Source organism: Micrasema longulum, unplaced genomic scaffold (genome assembly GCF_059751315.1).
Source record: "Micrasema longulum isolate JH-2025_06_02 unplaced genomic scaffold, ASM5975131v1 h1tg001722l, whole genome shotgun sequence".
Lineage (NCBI taxonomy): Eukaryota > Metazoa > Arthropoda > Insecta > Trichoptera > Brachycentridae > Micrasema > Micrasema longulum.
In genome coordinates, this window is record NW_028278900.1 from 141,418 (window position 1) to 169,141 (window position 27,724).

At 32.8% G+C, this 27,724-nt stretch overlaps 1 protein-coding gene across 2 annotated transcripts in view; it reads right to left on the reverse strand.

Moving 5' to 3' along the window:
- Positions 1-2,806: 2,806 nt before the first annotated feature.
- The window catches only part of Xpd (general transcription and DNA repair factor IIH helicase subunit Xpd), a 30,027-nt gene continuing 5,109 nt past the window's right edge, over positions 2,807-27,724 (reverse strand). Inside the window, exons 5-18 of one of the 2 annotated variants that reach the window (XM_088237442.1) lie at positions 25,220-25,322; positions 22,108-22,238; positions 21,583-21,803; positions 20,895-21,028; positions 19,603-19,719; positions 18,645-18,885; positions 16,776-16,843; positions 15,430-15,533; positions 12,933-13,031; positions 11,306-11,485; positions 9,259-9,435; positions 7,900-7,970; positions 5,608-5,746; positions 2,807-5,086 (exon numbers count right to left, since the gene is read on the reverse strand). In XM_088237442.1, the coding sequence (XP_088093568.1) occupies positions 4,949-5,086; positions 5,608-5,746; positions 7,900-7,970; positions 9,259-9,435; positions 11,306-11,485; positions 12,933-13,031; positions 15,430-15,533; positions 16,776-16,843; positions 18,645-18,885; positions 19,603-19,719; positions 20,895-21,028; positions 21,583-21,803; positions 22,108-22,238; positions 25,220-25,322 (1,923 nt within the window). In that variant the 3' untranslated portion in view covers positions 2,807-4,948. Of the gene's footprint in view, positions 5,087-5,607; positions 5,747-7,899; positions 7,971-9,258; positions 9,436-11,305; positions 11,486-12,932; positions 13,032-15,429; positions 15,534-16,775; positions 16,844-18,644; positions 18,886-19,602; positions 19,720-20,894; positions 21,067-21,582; positions 21,804-22,107; positions 22,239-25,219; positions 25,323-27,724 lie in introns of those variants that run through there. The other variant, XM_088237444.1, reaches the window with a different exon arrangement.

Below are 27,724 nucleotides of genomic sequence, written 5' to 3' on the forward strand. Positions count from 1 at the left end.
ATTTTTCAAGCTTTAACATGCATGAACGGTTTTTAGATGTAAAATCGCCAAGAATCTGTAAGTTTAATTTTATATGAATGTTGAAGTGGACGATGATAAAGTAATAGGTTTTGTTATTATGATTCTCGAGCATGTGTCATGTCAAATATTTAAAAATTGACATTCTGTGATTTGAGTACTTATTATTCCTTCTTAAAAAATATCAGTTTTTACAAAATATTAACTTTTAATATTATTTTTACTTTGTGAAATGTAATTTAGATTACATACAAAATTGTATTCAATACAAATGATTGTTCCTGACACACCATCTATGTAATATTATATTGTATGAGTATTATTTGTGATGTAATATTGAGTTTATTTATATTATTTGTCTACATAATGCTAAAAAGGGGGACCCAGTAAGAGTGTTTTTATCAAGAACATGTATTACAGTTTTTGTTTAAAATATATAAAAATAAATAAGTATATATTTCATAATGTAATAATTTCACTTCTCAAAATTGTAACAGCATAATTGTATTTTTTTTACCGCCAAACTAATACTTGACAACAATTGTACAATTTTTTAAATTTTGCATTAGGGTTGTTGCATAGTGCAGGTTGCAGCTAAAACAAATTTTCGTAATTTTCAAAATGTGTTTTGTTATAAAGTTTAGTAGACAGCTTTTGAGTAAATGTGAGTAAAAAATGTTATACCTATGTATTATTTAATAAAGTCATTTAATGATTTATATTTATTATTATTTTTCAAATTCGTAGTACAAATTCCTGTCACTACCAAGAAAAAAATCACAAATTTATTAATTCATACAAATACACAATACATCTTCTCTTTCTGTATTATTTTCTGTACCCACTGGGAAATTAATTCAATTCAATTAATTTATTTAAAAATAACACATATGTACATAACTAAAATTCAAGACGTATATATTATAATTGGAAAAAAAATAACTGGAAAACCCCTTCGGATACATGGAACAGATCATCCAGAGCGATGTTGTTCAGCATAGCTGTAACCCTTCCAACAGGCTTAACCATCAGCAGGATGGTCATGTATATTGAAATATGAAACAATCTATGCTGAATTATCAGGAACATACAAACCAATGCTCATCATAATCTCAGGATTATTGAACATACCGCGCAACAATCGATAAAAATGTGTAGTCAAATACACATTCCTTCTGGTCTCTAAACTGTTGTAGCCAAGCATACCCTGGAGAAACTCGGTCGGGTAGAGCCAAGTAGAGATATCTCATAAACTAGGATTTTCTCTATCATAAAAGAGTACTTCAGTTCATGTGGCCCCCAAATCATCGAGTCACTCTCGAGTCTACTTCGCGTCAAGAAGTTGTAAAGAGATCTTTCGAAAACCCTGGCAGTAAGCAGAACAAATCCTAACATCTTCAATGATTTACCACTGATCTATGTGATCATAAAATGTCAGGGTGCTCACAAATCTAATGCACAGATCCTTAACATTTTATGTTCATATCAGATTCTGGTCACTCATTTTGTAGCGAAAAAATTTAGTTTTTTGGGCCCTAATGAAAGACGTGACCGAACACTTGGAAACATTAAACCTAAGTTTGTTTCGTCCTCCCCATTCACATATATCCGCTTGGAGAAGACGAAAATCGTCCAAAGTTGTCACCTTTAAGAAAAGTTTTCAGTCGTCCACAAATAACAGAAAACGCGAGTTCACAATTACATTTTTAATATTAATAACACATTTTATGCGGACTTTGCTACAATGTAATGGGCGAAAATCAGTGAAAAATTACTACTTTTATAAAAATCTCTTAAAGCATCGGTTATTTTATTTTTTTGTTCCAGTATTTCACCGTCCTTTTAAGTTGTCCTTTCATTCGTAGCATCTTCACCGTACACTGCACGAATATCGTGAGCAGCTTTGGCAGCTTTATTCCTCGATTGAACGTGAACAGAAGGATGTAAAAATGCTTACTTTCATCTACCTGACATTCCGTTTTGAAGGCTTGTAACCAAATAAAATAGTATATGTAATGTAAAAGCAAACATGATATCTTGTAGAGCAGAAGATTTTATTTCGAATGCCATAAATATGAACCTTTGCCATTTTGTTTTACTTTTGGTGCTCATTTTTTAATTAGGAAAAGAACAGCCAACTTATGTCAACACCCAATCTATAATACATTGATAATAGTCTTAAAATGATTGATTGAGTTCTTGTATGGGCCTGTTTCACACGTATCGCATCAATTCACTTGGACCGGTAAAATTAGTGGGTGGACACATATTTATTATTTTCCTTTTTGGTTTCATTGAATTTTTTTTTTTTTAATTTTGCTAAAAGCAATCAAGTGGAGATTAGTCAGCCTCATGGCGTACTGTTTTGTGTGTTTTTCTGCCTATTGATAAATGAAATAATTTATGTATAAAATAAATGAATTAATAAGGTAGCATTATTCTGAGTGACTGATTATTCTTTTTTGCTATTTTCAAAAAAAAATCATGTTCTTATGATTAACAGAAATATTTCAATTTTGGGGGCCATAAATAATTCACTATTAGAAAATGGGAACCAAGTTGTGGTAGTGTTAAGTCTAGCTTTTCCTTTATCCTGTGGAGATACAAAACATCAGATGCAGCATAACTTTTTTGTTTGTCTGTTAATTTAATTTCCCCAATGGGTGAAATTTCAGTTCTCGAGATCCTAATTAATCAACTAAGGGCCGAATTTCCTATCACGTAACAGTCGGCGACAGCCGACTGTTGCCTGCTGGTGGATATTATATAAGTAAAAAAAAATGTTTCCTTTTATGTAATCTTTATTTTAAAAGGTACTTTTACAAAAAAAAATACCCACAAACCACAGACAAATCCGGTGCTGACGCTTATTTGTAGAGTAAGCTTTTTACTGTCCTTCATAGTCCGTCGAGCACTGGATCATTATATCAACAAGTACTACTTATCTGATATTTCTTACATGAAAGGAAGGTGCATCTTTCCTTGTAAGAAACACGAGGGGACTATGAAATATTGTATGAAACACCATAATAGAGGAAGGTAAGATATTCTTATTTAGAATATACCATATTTTTTTTATAATCCTCTGTATATCCACTCATTTTACAATAGTCTTCCCTAGATATGACAGCCACGTTAGTCTATATCATTGAAAGCCCCACCCACTTACTCGAATCTATTTTAAAGGTCTTGTGGCCTCTTTTCAGATTCGCAAATTGCAAAAACAATTAAAAAAAAACTAGCTGTAATGAACGGTAATTTTTTTATTTATTTTTTAATCTTTGTTTTCAAAAGATTTGCAAATTTTTATTTTTTTTACTGAGTTTATAATACTTGTGTAGAAAACTTCCCTAACCAATAATACCAAATTGTAATAATGATTGTACAATGGATAACGCACCGTTTTCAATTGTTTAATTTTGAGGTTATTTCTAGGTCGTATTAAATATATATGCCTACTCCAAAAAATATTCGAAAAATTTGTTTATATTAAAGAAGTTTATTCTTTGATCATAACTTTTGAATGTTGAAATACTTAGTATAGAATTTTGGCATTTTAATGTTATATTAAAGTCTATGTGAAAAACTCTTGTTAAGAATGTTGATGGTTTTTTTAAAAATCACTTTAATGCCCCGATTTATATCAGTGTTTATCAACCTTATTGAATATCATAAGCTCTACAGCCCTGGGTGGGCCATGGCTGTATCCAGGAGTCCATTCTAATTATATGGCCAGCCCACCTCAAGCGCCCCACCTTGATGGAATTTATTTGAATATGCAACCCCTTCACAAGCATTTTTTACTATACCATGTCTTGGATGAAGAGAAAATAAGAATATCCAGAGGTGGCAAGGGGGGTTTTGACATTATTAGTGCTATTCACCACATCCTACCATGTAAACTAACGTTGGTTATTTATGTCTCAAAAATAGAACCACGATTCGACAAATTGTTAAACAATTCAGCCAGAGCCTTCTCACTGAAATTATTGTATTTTTGCTGTAGTGTCGGGTATGTGTTGGGCAAGCTGTTATAGTGTAGTGCTTAACACACTTGCTTTTAACGTTTACCTTGCTTGCGACCCCTACGCCCCAAGCAAGGCTTTGCAATCCTACGGGGGTCGTTTACCTTGCTTGCGACCCCTACGCCCCAAGCAAGGCTTTGCAATCCTACGGGGGTCGTTACCCACAGGTTAAAAAACACTGATCTATAAACGCGTTCTAGAAATTCAAGAATTTACATTCAAAGACCTTCTTCACACTTAAGTAGGACGGGAAATTGAAACAGTAAAACAATTCGGCTGTAGTTTACACGCCAAATGCTTCAAAAATTAATACATGACGATACAAGTGAGTTTGCAAAAAATATGATTTCTTTTATACCAAGATGAATTGGAATTGTTGGAGGAAGACCTAAATAGTAAAAATGCAACAAGTGGCTATTGTCCTTATGCGTTTGCACGAGAACAATGTGGCTTCATGGGGTGGGGTGGTGGAGGGCAATCTAATGTCCTGCAGAGATAGCTTGCCAGTCTATTTCTAGGACAATCTCTGGGTCGTTGTCCTGTCTTCCAAATTTCAATATTGTCCTGTTCTCGTGTGAACGTTACTTTTAATAGCAGGCTTATTAAAAACTTTTCTTATTTTTCTTGCTCAATACTGGACACTGTGGTCTCCAGATGTCAGGCACTATGCGTATGGTACGCTTCCATTCTACCAGGTCCCGGGCCAAGTTAAGGGCAGCATTAATGAGGACCATGTTAATTCCTTCATTGTAGGGGACCGTCTCCTGGTCACTTACTTTTGACTGTTACTACCAACATTTTCGAGACTTCTTATTCTTTCTCATAGTACAAAATAAAACGATAAATAATAAACTTGTAAACATCTTTTTGTTTACACTTGTGGTCTACACAAGGTCCGGTAATAATCATTTTTGTAAAGCTTGCTTCTCTATCTTGCTTTGTTGTTCTTCGGATTGCAACTGCTGCAGGGTTAGAAGGGACACTCCGAGTTGATCTTCTCTGGTGAAAGGTTGGGCCATCTGACGCAGCCACCGTTTGCAGATCTATAATCAAAGAACTTATATCAATACAATTTTTTTACATATTAATCGGATACTGCTAGCAAATAGATAGATTTGGAGACTAACATTGTCATCTCTCTGATCAGGGACATGAAATAATATCATTGCCAATATTCCTCCTATTGGTCAAAGGTTCAAGGATTATTTCTCTGCCAAACTGTTTAATATATAATGTTAACAGATAACAAAAAATATTTTTTAAAAGAATATCTGGCTAAAGTAAATTAGCATAGAAGAAATAAAAATGTATATTTGAGTGACATACGAACAATGTAAATTTTTTAAAAACTGTACAGTCCTCCTTGGAACAGGTTTCCCTAGTGAGGGGAACTCTAAAATTCTGTTTGTTTAAATTTCTTCAAAAGAAAATTTTAAAAATTAAAGATACCAAAAAATGACACAAAAATATACAAAACATAATAATTTTCTATTTAAGTAACTTATTAATGATGTATAAGGATGATATATAGCCAGCATAGAAAATAATACAAAATACATATTACCTGAATAGCTTCCTCTGTACTCAGGTTACAAAGGGAATCTTTTAAATGTTCCTGTATCCAACGGGGCAATTTACTTTTCTTATCATTTCGGCTGAACCTCTTGTCCGCAAATATCATTATACCGTAGTCAGTTTTTCCTCTAAAATTTAAGAAATTCATAAAATCTTGCAGATAAATTATTTAATTATTTATTAAATTATGGATGATAAAACTCAATTACAAAAGGATGAGAAGTATCACATAAGTCAGAAAATGGTACAAAATATTGTTCAAGTTGTGCCAATGAATATTGTGTCATTTGATACACAAATTGGGTGAAATCTGTGGTCAAATTCAGAAAAATTAAAACATGTTCTATTTTTTTCCACAAATATTTGAACCAAGATCCCACTGTGTGCATCCCACTTTCTTTTCTGGAAATACTGTTTTTTAATATGGTTCACGATTCATGTTATTTTAGAAACCTGTAATGATATTAACTCTTAAAAGACTGTGCTGAATAATCCCTTTGCAGCCGGTGGTGTAACACAATGTGACCACAAGCATAAGTCGAGATATTTTGAAATGTAAGCTACAATACCAAATTATTTACAATGGTATGTGTTAAAAATGATCTTTATTCAAAGATGTTACATAAAAAATATAAAATTAAAGCATATTTATGCAAAATAAAGTTAGAAATTGTGTTCATTCCTTTTAAAATCCCGCCAGCAAGCGCTGTCGCCCGCGTCTGGTTGTCGACTGAATTCCGAATTACACTTACGACTGAATTTAGCGGAAATAGATCAACCGGGAGACTAGAAAGTATGCTATGCTAATACAACTCTTATTTGAATGCAAAAAAGAATGTCAAATTTTTATTGCAAATAAATACTAGATTTTATAAGAATAAATAAAAACGCTGTTAAAACATATTCTTAGAATAATATTGAAATAAAACCTAAAAAAATAGCAAAAAAAACTTGTAAGAAATAAAATAATAGTACGTAATACGTGATAAAATCAAATCATAATTAAACATACACAAAAATGACAACGTAAACACGTTTTTTAAAACTAGTTACGAACAAATTTTTTGAACACTTTAAATGAAATAACTTAGCACACTTCCTTGGGTACACTTCCACTTATTTGTTTGACCAATTAGCGCTTTCATCCTCTAATGGACATCTTCAGACTGGCGAATATTATACAATGTAAGGATGATTTATAGAAATCAAAATATTATCTTAAGTGTGGAAATGAGTGGAAGTGTACCAAGTATTTTTGATTAATAACTTATATGTAAATGTATGTAAATATTACATCATTACAATGAAATTCCATCAAGAATTGTCAAAAAATAATTTAAATCAGATAAATTGTGAATAAATTGTAGAAACATTTCGGGAACACGGTGTGTTAAATACAGCGTCAGCTCAGTATACTACAAAAAACTTCACGCGACTGATGTGTTCTCTGTCCCACAAGTGGTATAATTCTGTATCGTGCTCTTTCGGTATTGTTTTCTCGGCCACTCAAGCTCCGCCCCTAACGAATAGTGTCCTTGTCGGTCTTCTGATATGCTATATTCTCGTGCTCTTTCTTATAAAATTTAATAAACCACTTATAATACTGGCATCTCTTTCGTTTGTTTTAATTTATTTTACAAAATGAAGAAATTGTTTTTTATAGAAAAAGCCCGTGCATTTTTTATAAAAATGTTTCCTTATTTTAGTGTAAAAAAGTCCATATAAGGATTACAAAAAATATGAGTTGGTTATTTAAAAAAATAAGAGAGTTATTAAATGTTTTTTACCCGAGGTAGACATCCGTTACCGCATAGCCACACATGAGTTAAACAAGAAACATATGTAATACGAGCTTAAGTGTTAAATTAGAGTAAAACGATGCTAAATTTCCTAGAACAATGTGATATTGTCGCCCTATTTTGAATACAACGCTAGTAATTTTTTTCTGTATTTGAAATGATTTAATATTTTTCACCGTACAAAATAGCATCTATCTCCGTCATTTGAACAAAGAAATTGTTGACAGAAAAGAGAAAAATCACGTTTTTTGAATAATGCATTTTTCAAAGAAAATTTATATTCCTTGGATTACAACGTAAGCCTTTAGGTGATCAATTGTTTTCATTTGTTTGGATAAAACACTTAAAATCTTGTATATCTTGAAGTCTTCTGTAAAGTTATCATTTGGTGACTTATGTTGTATTCAAATTAAGGCGATGATATAGAATGACGTACTATGGTTGCATAATAATGATGCAATGGTTGAGTATGAAAACATTACCTTATAGCTCGACCAACGCACTGAGCAGCGTGCCTCATGGCATCAAAAGTTAAAAAGTCATTCTCACGAATCTGTAAGAATAGTTCATTAAATAATAATAATTATTCGTTTAAAATTACAAACCATTAAAAATACTACAAAAATTTTAATAATATTTTGGGGATGTCCAAGTATACTAAAGTAATAATTATAATACGCAGGTAACCCTTCCATAACACTGTTTCACTTCTACACTGTTAAAATTTTACGGAAACCCTCCTATAACACGGCTTCTTACAACACGGTTGAGTATATAATATGATGTTGGCAATCTTCAGTTGAAGTAGAAAACAACCGCGAATCATAAGAAAATGAAATTGTTGCCATATTAGAACTAGCTAAATCACTCGGAGGCGATGGTGATGGCGACATGAGCATTCAGGGTGTTCAAGATTTATCGATGTAAGATGAAATTGGTGAAGCAGATTTGCTGGAAATGGCTTCAGACATTCAAATCGATTTCGAAGAGAAGAACAGTGATGAAGATTGTGAAATAAAATAATTGACTACAGAAATTACTAGAAGGTAAGCAGGTATTACTAGCAAACAATCCAGAATATTTTTTTTTATGCAGATCCATCCATTAAAAGAAGCTGAAAATTCAAAAAGGACCTGGAAAACTTTTTAAGGAATAGCACGCATACGTTTGTTGTATCGAGCAGCAATGAGGAAGAATCAAGATTTAACAAATTAAAAAGATTATTTTTTTATCATTTGACACATAAATATAAGTTTTAATTGTTTAATTAATAATAAATAAGCTGTTTTGATTTAAAAAAAATCTAATTTCCCTTTTTGTACTGGGCCTGAGTCTCATACAAAAAGGTTTCACATATCACGGCATTTTATAGGAACCTGCCAACAGTGTTGTAGGCACTGATTTATAATTAAATAGAGATGATGCTTCATCGTCTGGGTCTTAATATTAATACAAAAAATATTCGGATTATGTGCAACCAATCCTGTTCTGACCCAGATCAGCCTTTCTATAATAACGGACAGAGGGTCGAGAAAGTTGACAGTTTTAAATACTTGGGAGTTCACATAACTGAGGATGGAAGCATGCACAAAGAGCTCGCAACCCGCCTAGGAATTGCTACATATATATCAATGGTTGTAAGAGGCATCACATACCTGTAGTCAACAAAAATAATAAGTGCTATTGACACACGGCATAACCTAAAAAATTGCCATCAAATATAATTTGTCAGTAAAAATTTTCATGCCACAAAATTCAGGGAAAAATATCTTGATACATAATACGAATTTATTTACTTCAACCCTCAAATTGAGGTTTCACATGTAAGGAAAAGGCCAAACCTGAAATTGATCTCTGAGATATTCCAAGCGCGCTTTGAGAATTCTGCTTTGTGTGTAAACATACGGAATACCAAACATGAGGACAGCTCTGCCCAAGTGATGGTCGAAATCAACTCCTTCTGAAACTTTTCCTCTAGCTACAGAAAGTAATACGGCACCCCGACCAGATTCACAAGCCTGTAAAATAAATAAAAAATTAAGAAATGTATAAATACAGTTTTGCAGAACCAAATAGAATAATTTTGGAAATAATAAAAATAAACTATTTACTCAACAGGAAAATTAGACAGGAGTGGAATATAATATATTTTTTGTTATTATTTATCATCGCTTCAAATTTCTAAGTTGTCTAATTTTAATGCTTTACAGAGTCTTTATAAAAATTATGAATATTTTGTATCAGGTTGCTAACGAATTTTAAGCGTTAAAAAAATATATATTTTGTGTTGTTTTTGTTTCTCATGAAAGTTGAATTGCAAAAATCACATTTTAATTGGTATATGCCAGATTTATTATATTTTATAATTGATATTTGATAGGATTGATGATTGACGATTGATAGGATTATATTCATTTCTAAATTATAGCTCAATAAGGCAGCATGCAGTAGCTTAAAACTTGGTCGGTAATTATATAAATAATTACTATTTATATGAATTTTTTTTTTTTTTAATCTTGTAAAATTCTACCTTTTAAGAATAAAAAAAACCCTTCTTGCCAATACTTAATATGTATAATAATCATAATTATTGGTAAATAATGCCGCCCTTGGTCTTGTGCGATGGTTTGTGGGCATATATTTACCTGTCATACCTAAACGAGACCATTAACCCGGCTCCTGGAGGACTGAGTCACCTTTTCAGCTCTCACTGGAGTAATTCTCTTCTACTGCTAGTAGGCTAAGTTTGGGTGAGGACCCAGTATTGCGGGGCATAACGCGATCTCTTGCCCAGGGCTACGGGTGAAGACCTCAACGGCTGTGATGGCGGAGATGAAGAGCATCAGTACGGCGGAGCAGGCGGAAGGGGCACAAATCTTCTCTCAGGCCACCGGACATACTTCGAACTATGGGCTGTTGGAAGACAGCGGCGTCAGGCAGGACGTTGTGCCGAGGTTAGCCCCAGTTAGCAAGAGGAGTTACTGTCTATGGGTCAGGTGGTAACCAACCGTAAAACAAAAACCACAGATTTCCTAGTCCGACGTGTAGGCTGAGGACTAGGGGGGCTGACCCCAATGGGACATATGGCCAGGAGGAAGAAGAAGATTGATAAATAATACCATTTTTGTAATACAATACTTCAAGTGCACTATTGAATTGAATTTAATTAAAATTTAAGTAAAACCATTTTGAACCTAACTTTTGAATTTTTAAATTTAATTTGACGGACTTATGCAGTCCATTCTAACGATGGTAAATACAATTTCTTATAATAAATACAGGTACTAATCAAATAAAATAAAACTAAATAAAATTAAAGCTAGGAAAAAAAATAAAAAATTACTACCTCAAGACAAGATCCGGTCTATCTTAGTGATTTTTGCATCGTTTGCTAAGAAAAGTAGCATGGATGATTGGCCTCGAGAAGGGAGACTACACTTACGGGGAAATGGAGTCAATGTTAAAAATCTCAAGTCTACAAAAACGTAGAAATAACATTGACTCCATATTTATGATTAATTTACTGAATGGCTTAATTGATGTACCATCGTTACTGGAACAAGTGGCATTCAATGTTCCAATCCGCCGGTTGCGTAATAATAATGTGCTGTTCCTTGATGAACACAGCACAAACTATGGCTTGAATGCACTAATGTCCCGATTGTGTCGTATTGTAAACCCGAGACAATAATAACACAAATGCTGTGAAATTCACGGTCAAGGCTCTTAGAAGGCATTGGCATTGAACACATTGCCTCCGCTTGTAAACAGTTGTCAGTAGAAATTGCTGAATACTTTCTTTTATTTGCTTACAAATTTCGATAGTCACATTTAATATGTTGAAGCATTTAAATTATGGTAAAAATACAAAAAAAAATAAAAAGGAACCTTAATATAATTCATGAGGGCGAAACTGGTTTCCGCACTGTCTTGAGTTTCAATAAAAAGAAGTTTGTGTTTCTGTAAGGAAGCTACAACACCCTGGTCGTACCACGAACCAACCACAGATTCCAAATACATGTAGGATGTGAAGAAGCATACAACACCGTCAGGTACGCATGAGGCAATCTGTAAATAAATAAAAAAACATTAGGTATTTATTACCAAATACTTTCATAATCAATTATTATGATCGTCTAGAGTACTTTCATATCTTCAGTTTATAATTCAGAAGGATTTCGGCTGGTTTGATATTCTTGCACAGATTAATATCTAACTGTATAGATGTCCATAATATCCTTGCTCAGATAAACCTTAATGTACCTCGCCGTAACTTGCGTACCGATCCTGTCTTTGCTGTGGGAAATTATAAAACTAACATCGGATTCTTTTCCCCTCTGCCAAGGATCCTCAGAACAGTGAACGAAATCTCACTAAACAGTACTGTCGATGTGTTTCTACAGCAAGGGCAGGCATTTAAGAAGCAAGTGGTGTTGTCTCTCCTGACTCGCGATGTCACACTTGCCATTTCCGCCTAGATTATGCTTTATACATACCTTTTGTTAATTATACACTTTGTTAATTTAAGTAGATTTTAAGAATGTTTAGATTAAGTATTACTCATTAATGCCAATTTATTAGGCTGTTGATTGGCTTAAAAAATATTTTTAAAAATAGACATATTTTGAATCAGTGGTTTTTTGATTTTTTTTTATTTGTTAACAGACTATGAAACTAAGACAAAAAATGTTTTATTTTATTTTTATATACCGTGTTATCACCTATACAATTTTTTAAAGTTTTTAATTACTCCGCGCGTGATCTAACTTATTCTCTTCGGTAAGTTGTCCTGATTTGTGGATTGGCTTCCCAGAAACCAGAAATCTATCACAACACTCTACCATTGGTTGATTCAGAAGAACTTGTGACGTCATTTAAAGTAATTCGTTTTTATTAAAACCATTTTTATTATTTTACACATTTTAGAGAAACTTCGCTATACAATTAAATGCTCCAATTTTTACTAAGTGTAAGAAAACATTTTATAAATGCAATTTCCCATAGCACTGAACAATCTCATTGTTAACCGCGTATCATGATTTGAACAAGTCAATATTATAACATTTTTGTTCAAATAAAAACTAAAACTAACCTTAAAGGAAGACATTTAAACAAAAAGGTCAATTACACTGCTCCTGCTTTGAATTTAGGTTAAGGCAATAATGCATCTTTTATTAATTGTTTACCTATTTTTATTCTTCATTCGCGTGGCAAACGCGGTGGCGCGCGGGCCGCGGCACAATTATTGTGACATAATTTTGGCTTTTTTGGCACATCAAATGAATTCCGAAAAAAATTAAACGTAAAACTGGGGTGATGAAAAATGAAAAAATGTTGATTTGGGGGAATATTTGTATGAGAATGTATGAAGAAAAATGGGTCCTGAACATTTCGGTGTAAAAAACGGGAAAACGTAAAATCGAGGAACGTAAAAACGAGGTTTTACAGTAATTCCTTCTGGGTATTTCCTAATTTTCAATGATTATTTATAAAACATTATTATATTTATGTATACCTCAACCAGAAGTTGACCGTAATTTCTTATAACTGCGACATCATCTCGAGTTTCAAACTTGGAAGATATTGCTACTTGATCATTTCCTTTTGATACAATCTGGAATTAAATAGTACAAAAAGGGTTAACACATAATACATCATTTAACATCTATTTCAAATATAAATACTTCTAAAACATAATATTGTCAATGCAAGTTCAATATCACAGATGAACCATCTGTCAAAAAATTCAGGAGGGACAAAAAATCTTGCGATTTAATAAAAATATAATTTAATGCAGTTTATTTTGTATTGATGTATATTGATGTATATATCCAAGACACCCAATAAAAGTCCTGTGATATTAGTGCACCATCCACCTTGTTCCTGGGGCTCACTCCCCTTTCAATATTTTATTAGTATTTCCATCCCTAGTACACAATTTGTGATCTTCCCAGATACACAAATTCTTCCTGTTTCAGTATAAATATTCACATTGATCTCACACTTAGTTATACTTGAATTTTTTTCATAAACTATCACAATCAATGTATCAACATTCATCACCAAATTGCTCCCCTTGCATACATTGTGACTTTTGTTAGCAAGAATTGCAGGTTCTCTGTTGCTAGCAAGAAGCACGGCATTATCAGCATACAAAAGACAATAATTAAAAGATAATCACCCATTTTTGCTCCCATTCTTAAACTTTTCGGTTCTTTCATACATTTATCGATATTTACGTTGAATAGTCATGGTGACATCACACATCCCTATTTGACTCCTTAAAGAATATCAAACTGCGATGTGTATAATTAATTTACTCTGTACAGTATAGTATCTATAATCCGTACAATTAAAAACTGAGCCTTTACGGTTTTATGAATTTTTGGATTACTGGAACCATCGGAACATTTTATAAAGATAATAAAGAGGTCTAGGCATTTACAGGGCTTATGACCTGTCATTGGCTTTTTTTATATTGTACATCAATAAGACTTTTTTTAAGGAATAACCTGCTAAGCCTCTATTTTAGAGGCTTGTCAGCAGATAGAAAAGAGAAGATATGGAAGGAAGTTATGAAAAATACATCACAACATCCAGACCAATTGAGAAAAAATCTTTCTTGTAACTGGCGGGAATCGAACCGCCAAAGCTAATTTTACAGTTGGTCGTCTAACTAACTGCGCCACGCCATTTAACAGTGATATAAGGCATAGCAGGGATGTCATTTGTGTCAATTTGTATTTGATATAAAAAATCTGTTTTTTTTTCCTGACAAGTAACTTTTGCATGTTTCTGATGTACCGTATTTTGAGGACAATAAGACGCGTCGGACCTTTAGACGCACCCCAAAATGTATCTATCAATTTCAATCGGACCATAAGCACCCCGATTTTTCAGAGTAAAAAAGTGCATCTTATGGTCTGAAAAATATGGTACTTTACATTGCAATTGAGGAAAAATCATAATCTGGTGTGGTTCCACATTGCGTGGAGTATAGTTTGGAGGATGAAACATAACTGTAATTTGTCCATCATCGGTCATCAAATCGGTGCAATTTGGATGGCCAGGAACATAACCAAGTAACTATAAGGCTTTTGGAGGAAGCTTTAGTTCTTCCATTCCTTGACCCGATGCCATGGTTTGGATTACAGAGACTATACTATATATGTATAAAGAAGGAATACAAAATAATGTTTTTTTTCGTCTGAAAAATCCAATCATATACGACTACTCACTGAACGATGAAATATTATCATCTGTGTCTAGTATACGAAATTTAGGTATTATACTTGACACTAAACTTTCTTTTACAATTCATATTGAACATGTTATCAATAAATCCTTTAAACTCCTTGGATTTATTAACAGAAGCACAACTGACTTCAAAAATTATCAATACCCTTCAAACTCTCTTCTGTTCCTTAGTTCGCACGCACCTAGAGTATTCCTCTGTTATCTGGTCTCCATATTATGATGTTCACATCAAGAATATTTAATCAGTTCAACATCGATTTTTGAGAAAGATCGGCAGGAGGCTGGGCTTATCCAGAGACCAATATACGTATAATGAGTTACTAACTACCTTAAATATATCTTCTCTTCAAGACCGTCGAAATAAATCCGACCTTCTAGTCCTATTTAAAATTCTCAACTCACTCTTTGATGCACCTGAACTACTGAGCTCAATAAAATTTAATATCCCAACTAGAAACCTCAGACAAAACTTACTCTTTCATACCGATAACCATAGAACTAACTATGGTTTTCATTCCCCTATGCCCAGAATTCTTAGATCTGCCAACAAACATCCCAGTCTTGATTTCTTTGATAACAAGTTGTCTTCTTTCAAACGATCACTGAATCTAATTTAATTATAAACACCTCTCTCCCGCTTCCACTCCCACAAAGTCTACTATATACCACTGAGTCTTTTTACTTTTTTTATAATAATTTTCTATGTATAAATATGTCCTTAAAAATGCCCATTGGGCGTATATATAAATAAATACCATCGGAAGTAGACATGGCCTCGCAAGAGTCATAGTGAAGGAGCTCATCACGACAGGGTTGAAATCTAGAATTTTTGGATACATATCTAATGGCGATAAAGTACCTGTAATGAAAAACTTACTGTCAATATACAAAGAAAATTGAGATTTTAATTTGTCATGGTATGTGTAATCCGTTAAAAAAAAATTTTTTTCTTCCTGGCGTAACTTTTTATGCATCTATCTATATTCGCATAGGGTGAGTGCTATAGTAATTGGACATGCTATAATAATTGCAGGACTGTAAAACTAATTGTCGAAATAAGTAAACATAAGAATTTATGTCTGCCATAAATTTACATTTATTTAGTATGTTCTTTATTAAAATGAATGCATTGCATTTACGTATTTTGGACAATATGGAAATATCACATACTACGAATACCGATAAAAATATGCGAAATGGATTTAGAAAAATTAATTGTATTTTCAAAATCAATATGGATTTTGTGGAAATGTTTTTATAAATGTTTTTATACATGACTTTAAAAATAAAATTGGCAAAAAATATGACTCCGCAAAAATGCGACATGTTAGACCTTGACAATTGTGACGCCAAGATTTGTGACGATACTCTATTTAAATTTAAACGGTCACAAACAAAGTTCAAAATTTAATCAAATTGTGACGAACCGTTTTTGCGGGAATTTAAAATTTAAAAATATTTTTTAACTTGACAGTATTTCATAGACCTTTATTAATTTAAAATTGTTTAAAATAATATCATGATTTTCCCTATTGTAATTAGAGTGTCCAATTACTATGGCACCCACCTATATATTATGTTATAGCTTAATTTTAAGATGTATTTTTCTTAAGTGTGTTTTTGTAATTATATTTTTATGTAAATATATGTATGGAAAAAGAAACAAATAAAAAAAAAGAAGTTAATTACAATTTGATTGAAAAATGTATTTTCTTACTAAATGAATTATTTAGACTCTCACTCGCATCAATAAAGATTTCAGTTCTTTAGCTTCACAAAGAATGATGAATGTTACACAGTGTGTAAAGTGGCCACTCAGACCAGCCTATGACAGGTCACAGGCCCTGTAAATGCCTAGACTTCCATATAGTCTTCTATATTCTTCATCTCTGTTGTAATATATTAACATTTAATAATATTCTTATTTTTATTTCCATATTTTTTAGGCAATAGTAGCATCTGGCATTTCTAGATACTTTTATAGTGATTTCGGATATTTGCAAAAATATTTAGCGTTAATTTATTTGCTTTTATTCCTGTCCGCTGCCCACATGCATAGTGAATATTACAGGTTGTTTTGATTTAAGAAAGACATGCTTACCTGACGTTATAACAACTGTTTGAAATCGTGCAAAAATTGGTCTCATGGCTATGGAAGAGTCGAGGCAGCTGAAAAAATTTAAACAATGCGAAAATTTAAATACAAGAGATAAAAATGTTATATATTTATTATATATAGTTATATATTGAAAGAACCCATGTCCATGTGGACAAAAGAATACGATTCTGTGTGTGAAATAGAACCAGTTTTTACATAATGTCTACTCTCAGGTAAAAATCCTGAAAAAGGAAATGGAGTAGAGATTAGTGCATGTTCGCATTGTAATATAGTGACTAGACCGTTTGTCTACTATGCCTGAGGTTCCGGGTTTGTTTCCTAGCAAGGTCGACTTAAAATATTGATGCTTGATTTTATCACTGTCCCCCTGGACTGGCGCCGAATCACGAGACTCATACATAATCGCTGATGTTTCCATGACTGATTTAAGCTGTGAGCAACTTGATAATCTTGAATGATTTTAGAATTCATGCATTGAGTAAATTTTTGGTCTTAGGAAATATGACCACATTTCTTACTATCATCACACTATTACAGGGAATGGCTCAAAATTAGACAGCGGAAAGACTATCACTCCCTCTCACTTCTGTTCACTGTATTTTATTGTTCTAACGCTCCTCCTCCTCTTAAACCTCCGTGAAAATTTTTAATGCTAATTAGTTCATGGTTTAGCCCTTTGATCTAATGAGGAACTTCAGCCCTGCGGGAAATTGGATACAAAAAATGTTTTCTTGGGCAGGGTAAAAATTAGAGCATTAAATTGTAGTGCAAAGTTTCTTGAAAATGTACGGAAAAAATAATAAAACATACATTAATAAAAATGCACTATTTTGAATGACGTCACTGGTGCATGTGAATTAGCCTATGATCTGAGAGCTATGGAAGATTTCTGGTCTGCTTGTCGCTTCTGGACCAATGGGAAGAACTGAATGAGAATAAGCGGAAATGAACCTCTGACGTTACACGCGGAGTTATTTCAGAAATACAAAACTTTAAAAAATTGTAGCACTTAGTTTAATAGTCTATTAACAAATAAAAAAAAATAAAAAAATTAAAAAAAAACCACTGAACTTCCTCATTCTCAAAGCACCCTCGTAATATCCATCCACAATTTCTGTTTTTCTCTAACTCATATAGTGTCCATGCGGCTTGACTGTGGAATCATCTCCCATCCAGTATCAAAGATGTTTCTACAGTATCTCTGTTTAAATCACGTCTGAGGAAACATTTCCTTCTTTCTCCTTAATCTATCCTCCTTTCCTCTCTATTACTTTTTCCCGTTGAATAATAGTATCGATTTAAGGTCATTTATATACAGATACAGTTATTTATATTTTTGAATATCATTAGGTCATTTTTTTTCCTATTTCCTTGACTCACACATGGAAGGTTCCGGGTTCCATTCCCGGTGAGAACACAAAAAATAAAATGAGATTTTTCTAAAGCCTGGGTGTTCTGGGTGGCAATATTTTCTCGAAGGTCACGTGGTTTTACGCATGCCCTCTAATTACCCAGAATTTTCAAACATTACCGCTAGATGGTGCTGTACTGCTGAAAAAAGATCCACGCTAAATGACATTGAAATATTGTAATGAAATAAACATTTGAAATCAATATTTCTCATCCGCCCTGCCAGAAAATGAAACCAGGACCTCAAGAGCGGTAGGTAAATGCGTTAGCCACTACACAACAAGGCGTACTTAAATTCACTTAATTTTCTTATTCGGTATTTTTACCTGAGAGCAGCCATCGAGTCGAAAACACTCATCCAGGGTTCTAGATCTATTTCACACACATAACTGTATTCATTCCTCAACCGCCTGGACACAGATAAGTAGTATAATATTGTACCTGAAATATAACACCGGATTTGACACTGTCGGAGTTTTATCATCAAATGGTTCGACAATTATAGTAAACCCTTTTGTATAAGTTGCTACAAGGGTTGCCAAGTTTGTGATGAGAGTTAGAGACGAATAGTTTGATGGGTCGGGTATTTCCAGTGTTCGAAGAAGGGACGATAATCTCGAGGCACAAAATCTTAGAGGTTTTCTCTCAATACAAACTCTTGACGCAAGGTCTTTGAGAAAACCTAGAAAATACAAATAACCATTAAACTGTGTTTTCTTGGTTTAAAGAGTCTACATTTAAGTGGATAAGTTAAATGTTTATAAATTTGTATAAACCACTTTAATTTTGAGTTACACTTCAACCGGTTTTAAGGTTACTACCTCATTGTCAGGAATTAAACTAACTTACAATTACACGCGTTGCTTTTTATAATATAAAATATTGTATGAAAGAGACAGAAAAATGAAAGAGAGAGAAAGAAGATAAAATGAACTTCCATTTTTCTGTCTCTTTCATACAATATTTTATAATATAAATAGCAACGCGTGTAATTATAAGTTAGTTTAATTCCTGATTATGAGGTAGTAACCTCGAAACCGGTCGAAGTGTAACTTAAAATTAAAATGGTTTAAACAAATTTATAAACATATAAGTGTAAAATGTCAAACCACAAAGTGAAAAATGTTTTTGATAACAATAATACATTTAACTTATAGTTTAAAAAACATTTTTGTGCTATTTTTAGGAATCGGAAACAAATTAATCAAATTTCAATTATTTCTTATGGGAAAAATTGTTTTTATATTCGTCATATTTAATATGCGTTTTTATATTCGTCATATTTTAATTTTCCCAGGAAATGATTAATGGCAAATGTATAGAGGTTCAACTCTATTTTAAATCGACCAATTGGAGGGATTACAGAAAAATATTTGGTAACAATTCCACTTGTTTTTACCTGCAGGAGATTCTTGCACAACATGCTGAATTCTTAGGCGAGTTTTTAGATATTCGAGAAATCGTTTTAGGAATCCAAGGAAGTGTTCAGCATTCCGAATATTTCCAGGAACAACCTCTAAAAATACATACATAAACATTATAAACTATATAAAATACTCAGCTGTCTGTGTGTTACAATTGAAAGCGGGTCGTGGTCTCATGGTAGTACTTATTAAAGTACATATTAATAAGAACAATGAAAATTTATAATTAAAAAATATATAATATAAAGACAGTATTTAAAGTTGATGGATAAACATTTCTATAAGGTACAATATTTAGATTTAAACATCACTAACGTTTAAATACATATGTCAATAATGAAAAGCTGACATAGACAATGTAATCTTGCCAAATAAGCATTTGTTAAGAATGTCAAAAATAGAAACATTTATTTTGACAGATTTCATGACAATACAAGGTTTGATAAAAAAATACATGGAGTTTGTGTATATTTAAAAAAATCTTTATTTGTTTCTCAATATTAATACTCTCCCCTTTAAAGTAATCACCATGGGCTATATGTAATACATTTATGCCAGCGGTTTTCTGATCCACGAAACTTTTTTGGAATGCACTTTTTAGTATGGTCTTCAGTTCCATCAGCGATTTGGTCTTTATCTCCTCTATGGTCGCAAAACATCATTCTTTTATAGTCCTCTTTATCTTTGGAAACAGTAAACAGTCACTGCCACTCAACAATGCCCAACATGTTAGTGAAAATCGATTTGCATGATCTGTATAAGACACCAACTTCCTATCACCTCCCTAATAGTCATTCGGCGATTAGCAAGCATACTTTGTTTGATTTTGTGGATGATGTCAGTAGTCGATGTTCTTGACTGCTCACGTCTCTCCCTATCTTCAACGTTTTCGTGACCCTCTATACTAATCGTAAACAGCCATTTTCTTCATGACAGACTTTCCGTAAGCGGTCTCCCAACATTCCATCCGCTGCATTTAATTTTGTATTAACATAAAACCTATTATAAATTCTTTGCTCCATCATCTTTGCGCTGGAATAATCTTGAAAATTTGCAGATCACACAAACCGTCTTGCTAGTTTGTCTATTAAAAACCAATTATGTGTCCAAAATGGCCGAAAATCGACAGATTAATTATAAAAATGTGTATCAATCTTGGGAAAAAAAAGCTCTTGCAATTGCGCATTAAAATTCGAAAATCAAATATTCCATGAATTTTTTAATCAAACCTCATACAGTACACATTGTGTGTTATTAATCTCTGTACCTGTTAATACTTCATCTGGTAAAACAGGATTGCCTAAAAGGGCATCAGAATCTCTAGCTATTGCAGCCTCCCTTAATCCCTCAACCATCTTTTGGTATTCTTCTGCTAATTTTGCTGCATCATCCTCCCGCAATCTAAATCCCAATAAAATAATACTCGGTAAACCTTTACACTAAAAAAATAATTCACATAATCAATATTTTAAGCACTATGTAACTACAATATTTGAGTTTGTCCAAATGCTCGTAGATATGTAACTGTGATTTTCTACATTTTTTTTTAATTTCTGACACTCACCCTCCTCAGTCTGCTCTATAAAATTATTTTTAAAATAAAAAATACAAAATGTGTAACTTCATAAAAAAAATAATACACCTAACCTTAGATTTGCATGAAAATTTCAACTCATCACTCTCTTGAAAAGTGAAATTTCTGGCGTATATTGAATTTCTTACATAATGACTTAACAATATTTAATAAGTTCATTAAACACCTTGACTAACAAACAGTTTGGCATCAATATTTATTTATTTTTTATTTATTCTTTTTTTTCTTCATTATAAACAAAGATTAATAATAAAAATAATGTGACCTGATGAGGACACATAATAATATACTTTTTAGTGATTTAAAACAAAGTTGACAAAAACTGTTGAATGATAATTAGTTTAAGAAAATTATGACTCACGCTGCCACTGTTTTCTCAAGTTGCTGCAAGGCTTGAGTACTTTTCTCAATGATTCTTCTGGTAATCTTTACACTCATAGAATCTATGCAGACATTATCTATGTTGTGGGCTTCGTCAAATACAACCACGGCCTCTTTGTTCAATGCTTTGGAAACAATGTCAGCTATTTTAGGGTCCAGTAGGTAGTGGTAAGAGTAAACAATAATATCTGAATGTAATATCTGAAAAAAAAAAACATTTGAACATTGATCAGATTTTTGAAAAATGTGAATGAATCGATATATTGTGGAATACAGAAGTTTGTTTTATAATAAAAGATGTTCAGCTAGCTAATACTATTTTTTATTTAAAAACAGATTCAGAAAAAAATATGAATCAAATGATTTTATTAACCCAATCAAAAAAGTTCGCTTTAAAACAGGTTATAACTAGTCACACAGATAGAACATAGTCTAGAAGAACACATATAATTTGTCTTACAAAAAGATTATGTACTAAACAAAAGGAAAAATTATCTGAACTAACCGCATGTCGTGCTAGAAAATATGGACACCAATTTCTATCAGAACCATATTGTTTTAAATCATCTAGTGTGTATACTCCGTGGGGCATGACAGATTCTCGTCCCTCTGCATTAAATCCTTCATAGAATTGACCTAAAATTAAAAAAGATAAATGAAGTCAACACTGGATGATCTATTGTTCTTAATTCCACCTTAACTTACAGCAATGGTTGACTGGAATAACTTGAAAATTGTCCGTTTAAAAACAAACCTTTTTAAAGAAAGAACAATGCAGACATGTGTACTACATTTTTAAAAAAAGCAGCAAAAGCTGCCCGCCCATAAAATATATTATTAATAAGTGATGTCTTCGAAACAGTTACTAAATATTTTTTTTGTGTGCTCACTATATACCTATACAATAATAATAATAATACATTTTTAGAATTTTCCTGTTATGGATTGATAGAGTAAGAAAAGTTACAAAGGATAGAGTGTGGGATATTCAGAGCGGTTTTATGAATGGAAGAGGATGTATGGATCAAATATTTGCTTTACGAAACATGACAGAAAAATTTCTTGCTAAAAACCAAAAGCTTTTCTGCGCATTTGTCGATCTGCAAAAAGCGTTTGATAGAGTTGACAGAGAAAAATTATGGAAGGTGTTATCGGAGTACGGAGTAAGCGGAAATCTAACACGTGCTATTGCTTCTCTGTATAAAGACAGCACAGCATGTGTTAGGGTAAATGGTTCATACACATCGTGGTTTGACATTCATAAAGGAGTGAAGCAGGGATGTGTTATGTCACCATGGCTGTTCAACGTGTATATCGATAACTGCATGAAAGAACTGAAAGGCTTAAAAATGGGAGCAAAAATGGGTGATTTAAAAGTCAATTGTCTTTTGTATGCTGACGATGCTGTACTCCTTGCTAATAACAAAGAGGAACTGCAATTCTTGGTAACAAAGGTCTACGATGTATGCAAGAGAAGCGATTTGCTGATGAATGTCGATAAATCGAATGTGATGGTTTTTGAAAGAAATGAAAGTATGACTAAATGTGAAATCACTGTGAATGGAGTTATACTAAAACAAGTAGAGGAATTTGTATATCTGGGAAGTATGTTCACTAGGGATGGAATGACTGAGAAAGATATTGAAAGGAGGGTGAGTGCCGGGAACAGAGTGAACGGTGCACTTAAATCGACCTTGGCAAATAAATGGTTGTCACAAGAGGCAAAATTGGCAGTTCACAACGGAGTCCTGGTCCCATCCCTGATGTATGGGAGCGAAGTATGGACTTGGAAAAACAGGGATGAAAGTAAGCTGAATGCTGTCGAAATGCGATCTCTCAGGCGAATGTGTGGTAAAACTATGTACGATAGATGCACAAATGTTGAGATCCGTACATTATGTAAGGCTGAGACAAGCATTATCGACAAAATCAAGAAAGGAGCTCTGCGCTGGTTTGGACATGTAGAACGAATGGACAGCGAGAGAACGGCTAAGAATATTTACAATGCGAATGTTGATGGATGCAGAAATAGAGGAAGACCGAGAAAGACATGGCATGACCAAATCCAACAAATACTTAAAGATGGACATGTCAAAAGTCGGAATAATCGGCGCGCGTGCATGAGAAGATGTATGAATGTAGAGGAAGCGAGATCCGTATGCAAAGATAGAGTGTTGTGGCGTTCTATCCTCTCTGCCTACCCTTACGGGGAAACGGCGTGATGGTTTGTTTGTTTGTTTGTTATGTAAATATTTAGTCTCATTTTCATACTCATCGACAAAACATTTTTTAATGTAGTTATTTCACATGTATTCTCGTATCCTCAGAATGCTGAGGTACAGAAATTAATATGAAACATTTATTTTATTTTAATGAATAACCACAAAGTTAGTGCTTCAAAACTTTTTTGTTTTTAAATAAAAAAAATTCACATTATAAACAATGATTAATAATAATTTAATTAAATTAAAATAATAATCCGGTTTGGTGAATCTATAAAATATAATATTTTTAGATTTTTTTTTGTGTGTAAAGAGAATTAAAAAAATTATGAGTATTTAAATAAATACATGAATTCAATAAACTACAAGTTTAATTTATAGAGATTGTTTTATGTATTTTATTATTTATACTGATCATAATTCCAACATGTCAGGAGACTAATTTATTCTGGAGATATTCTAGTAGATTAATAATACATATCAATAGTGATGTCAGACATTACATTGTTTTAAAGTTAGGTAACTGCTAGATGTATTTGAACGGTGGTGCTGGAAATGGATGCTACGCATTCTGTGGACTGTAAGACGCACAAACATCTCCATCCGCCAAGAACTCTATCAATAACCGAAAGACTCTTCACAACATGCAGAAAAAGTGTTTTTCCCAACACTGGCTGATGCAGCCAACTTCCGTCATCATCACCTAAGTACTTTCGAAACGACCCAAATTTTCACCGGACACGGAGCTATGAGAAGTTACCTATACAGGTTTAAATTAAGGAATGATGACTATTGTTCATGCGATGATATTTCTTCACAGAGTATCGAACATCTGTTATTACAGTGGCCATTTTTCAGTTTACAACGCCAAAATATTGAAGCAGAATGCAGGAAAGATGGAATATCCTTAACAGATGTTCACACTGTCGTTAAAAGTAGTTATCATGCGCTATTGTTCTTGGACTTTGCAACAATGATGATTGGACTCATAAAGGTAATAAACCAAAATCAGTGATCGAACATCCCATTTCCAAGATAAACAATAACGATTTTTTCCGAGTGCCTTAGCTTTGTACACGACAAGTAAGGCTACTAAATACAGGGGTTCAAATATATATATATATATATATATATATATATAAAAAAAGGGATTTCATAATATTTTGGGCATATTGCAAGAGAGAAGGGCGGTCACTCATGTTTCAAGATGGACCGACCAAATAAAAGAACTAAGGGGGTAAACGCTGCCCTCAACTTGGCCTCGGATCGAGAGCAATAGAGGTGTATCGTACACCTAGTGCCTAACATTCCATCAGACCACGACACCAGCATTTAGCGAGACAGTGAAGAAGAAGAACAGTTAAAAATATAGATGAATTAATTATTTGCACTCACAAACTGGAGTATTCCCGTCCGCTGAACTCTTTTCTCTTATGTAGCTGGCAGTTAGAGAATGGCATTTACCATCAACCGCTTTGCCTTCTTTTTCCTTTGATACCTGTGGAATATAAAATTGATATATAATCCACTTTTAATACCCACGTGGGGTTCATAGTCCATGATTGATGACACACACAAGTGCTAAGTAATTTCACCTGAAATTATAGTGCGATGACCGATGAAGCAAGTCAGCGTTTTCTATTAATACGAGATCAACGTCCTGCAGTACATTTACATCGTCCCTACCATGGAGAAATGAACAACAAAGGAACGCGGTCTATAAAGACAAAACAGGGTGTGTTAACGCCCAGTTCAATCAGTCAGCATCAGTCAGTCAATTCCAGCATGTACATCAAGTGCAGTTACATCAACTCATCATCGCCATAACACTCGCGCAACATGATTGATTATTCATTAGCCATGTAATAAATATGCATTAAACAGCAACCTCGTGTCTTCTCGCTGCCCTAGTTCTTGTATATTTAATAGACCATTTAAAAAAATGATTTATGAATAATGCAATATGTTTATTATCTTAGTACACGTTCATGTAGCTAAAGAATTATTATTTTTTCCGCTATCAAATGGTATTTTCATCATTTTTTGGGTGCCAATCTCCACTTACTGATTTTACTTATTTGACTTTAAAAACAAATGAAATTTATTTTGTACAATTTGCAAAATGGACTATTGAACATACAAGAACTAGGGCAGCGTTCTGTCTCTCACTGGGGTAACAACAACCAAAATCCTACACCCACAATATCATACAGATAATGCAATTTAAGGTATAATGCAAAAGTTGAGATAAGGATCATTAGAAAAAAATGTAAAGTACATAATTTTAGAACAAACTTGGATGTATTTTTTAGATAATAAGATAAACTTATATAAATGAAAATCATAAAGATTAAATTCCCATATAAAAACATATCATCACTCTCCTTCCCGCATCCAGCGGTGCATATGGCACTGCATTCGTAAACCAAATGCCTTATATTCCGATCATCTGTTACATGAAGGTTAGGTGATTAGTCAATGAAACAATGAAACATTTCTCTCTCTCAAGAATGGTAGACGAACGCACCAACCACTGCACAACGAGTTGGACATATCTCCACTCTATTTCCTTATTCAGGAATTTTACCTGAGAGCATCCAGCGAGTCACTCGTCTAGGATTTTCGTTCTATTTCACACACAGAACTGTATTCTTCATCTGCACGAACACAGGATAAATAAGAAAAATCAAATACAACTATATTAATGAGGAAGTTCGGTGGTTTTTTAATATTTTTTATTAGTTAATAGACTAAACTTTATTCTTTTTTTTTTGCACCACAACAGGTCAGGAGGCCCAATTACAGTGGTGAATTATATCACGGAACACCCAGGCTTGAGAAAAATCACTTTTTTTTTTGTGTTCTCACCGGGAATCGAACCCGAAACCTTCCATGCGTGAGTCAAACGTCTTGACCACTACACCACGAAGGCCTTGAGAAGTTAATAGACTCAAACTAAGCTAAAAAAAATATATTTTTACGTATTGTATTATTATCGCTATGCATTTGTGTATGTGCAAGCTAAGCTGATAATCGCTATGATTTTTTTAAGATTTGTAATTTTGAAATTAAAACTTATATTATAAGAAATCAAACATGGATTTGAGTCTACTGAACACTTTATTTTATTTTTACAAATATAAAAACAAAAATTTAGTGACAATTGTTTCGTCTTGTTAGGGCATTTTCAAACGAATGTGAAGATTAGATGGATTGAATGTCCTTATATAGTTATGAGGTACTTGAGTAACAAATAAAAATAATCTTATGAACTTTAGCATGTACATCAATCATAATTGCGGGGAAAACCAATAGTTAAGGGCGAGGATAAGTGTTTCATAGGTAATGGGGAATTTAAGTGTTTATATTTGAATTTCGGAAAAATATATAACAAAGTAAGTATTTATTGACATACATGTATGTATTGTAAGATAATTAATGAAGCTTTATAGTTTTATATCTGTAAATAATATTGCGGAAAATATATCAACAATATTATTATAGGTTGGTGTTCTATATCATTTTAATACACGATTGAAATATTATGAAGAAATTTATATAAACATAAATGTATTTTTATACAATATTTATATTTCAAGAATTTCTAAAAATTAAATACAATTGTAAAATGATTAGTCTATTAATAACGCATCATGCAAGCATGTACATAAAGGGACATAGTGTAAAATAACAGTATATTTATAATAATAAATATGTTAAATAGTGTTCAGTAGACTCAAATCAGTGTTTGATTTCTTATATTACAAGTTTAAATATGGAGTTCTACAAACCTGACATTTAAAAGGAAAACTCTGTCAAAACATACTAAACGTTGAAAAAAATGGCTACCTGGAAACAGGATATCCTTCACAACACATAACAACGCTATAAATGATTGGT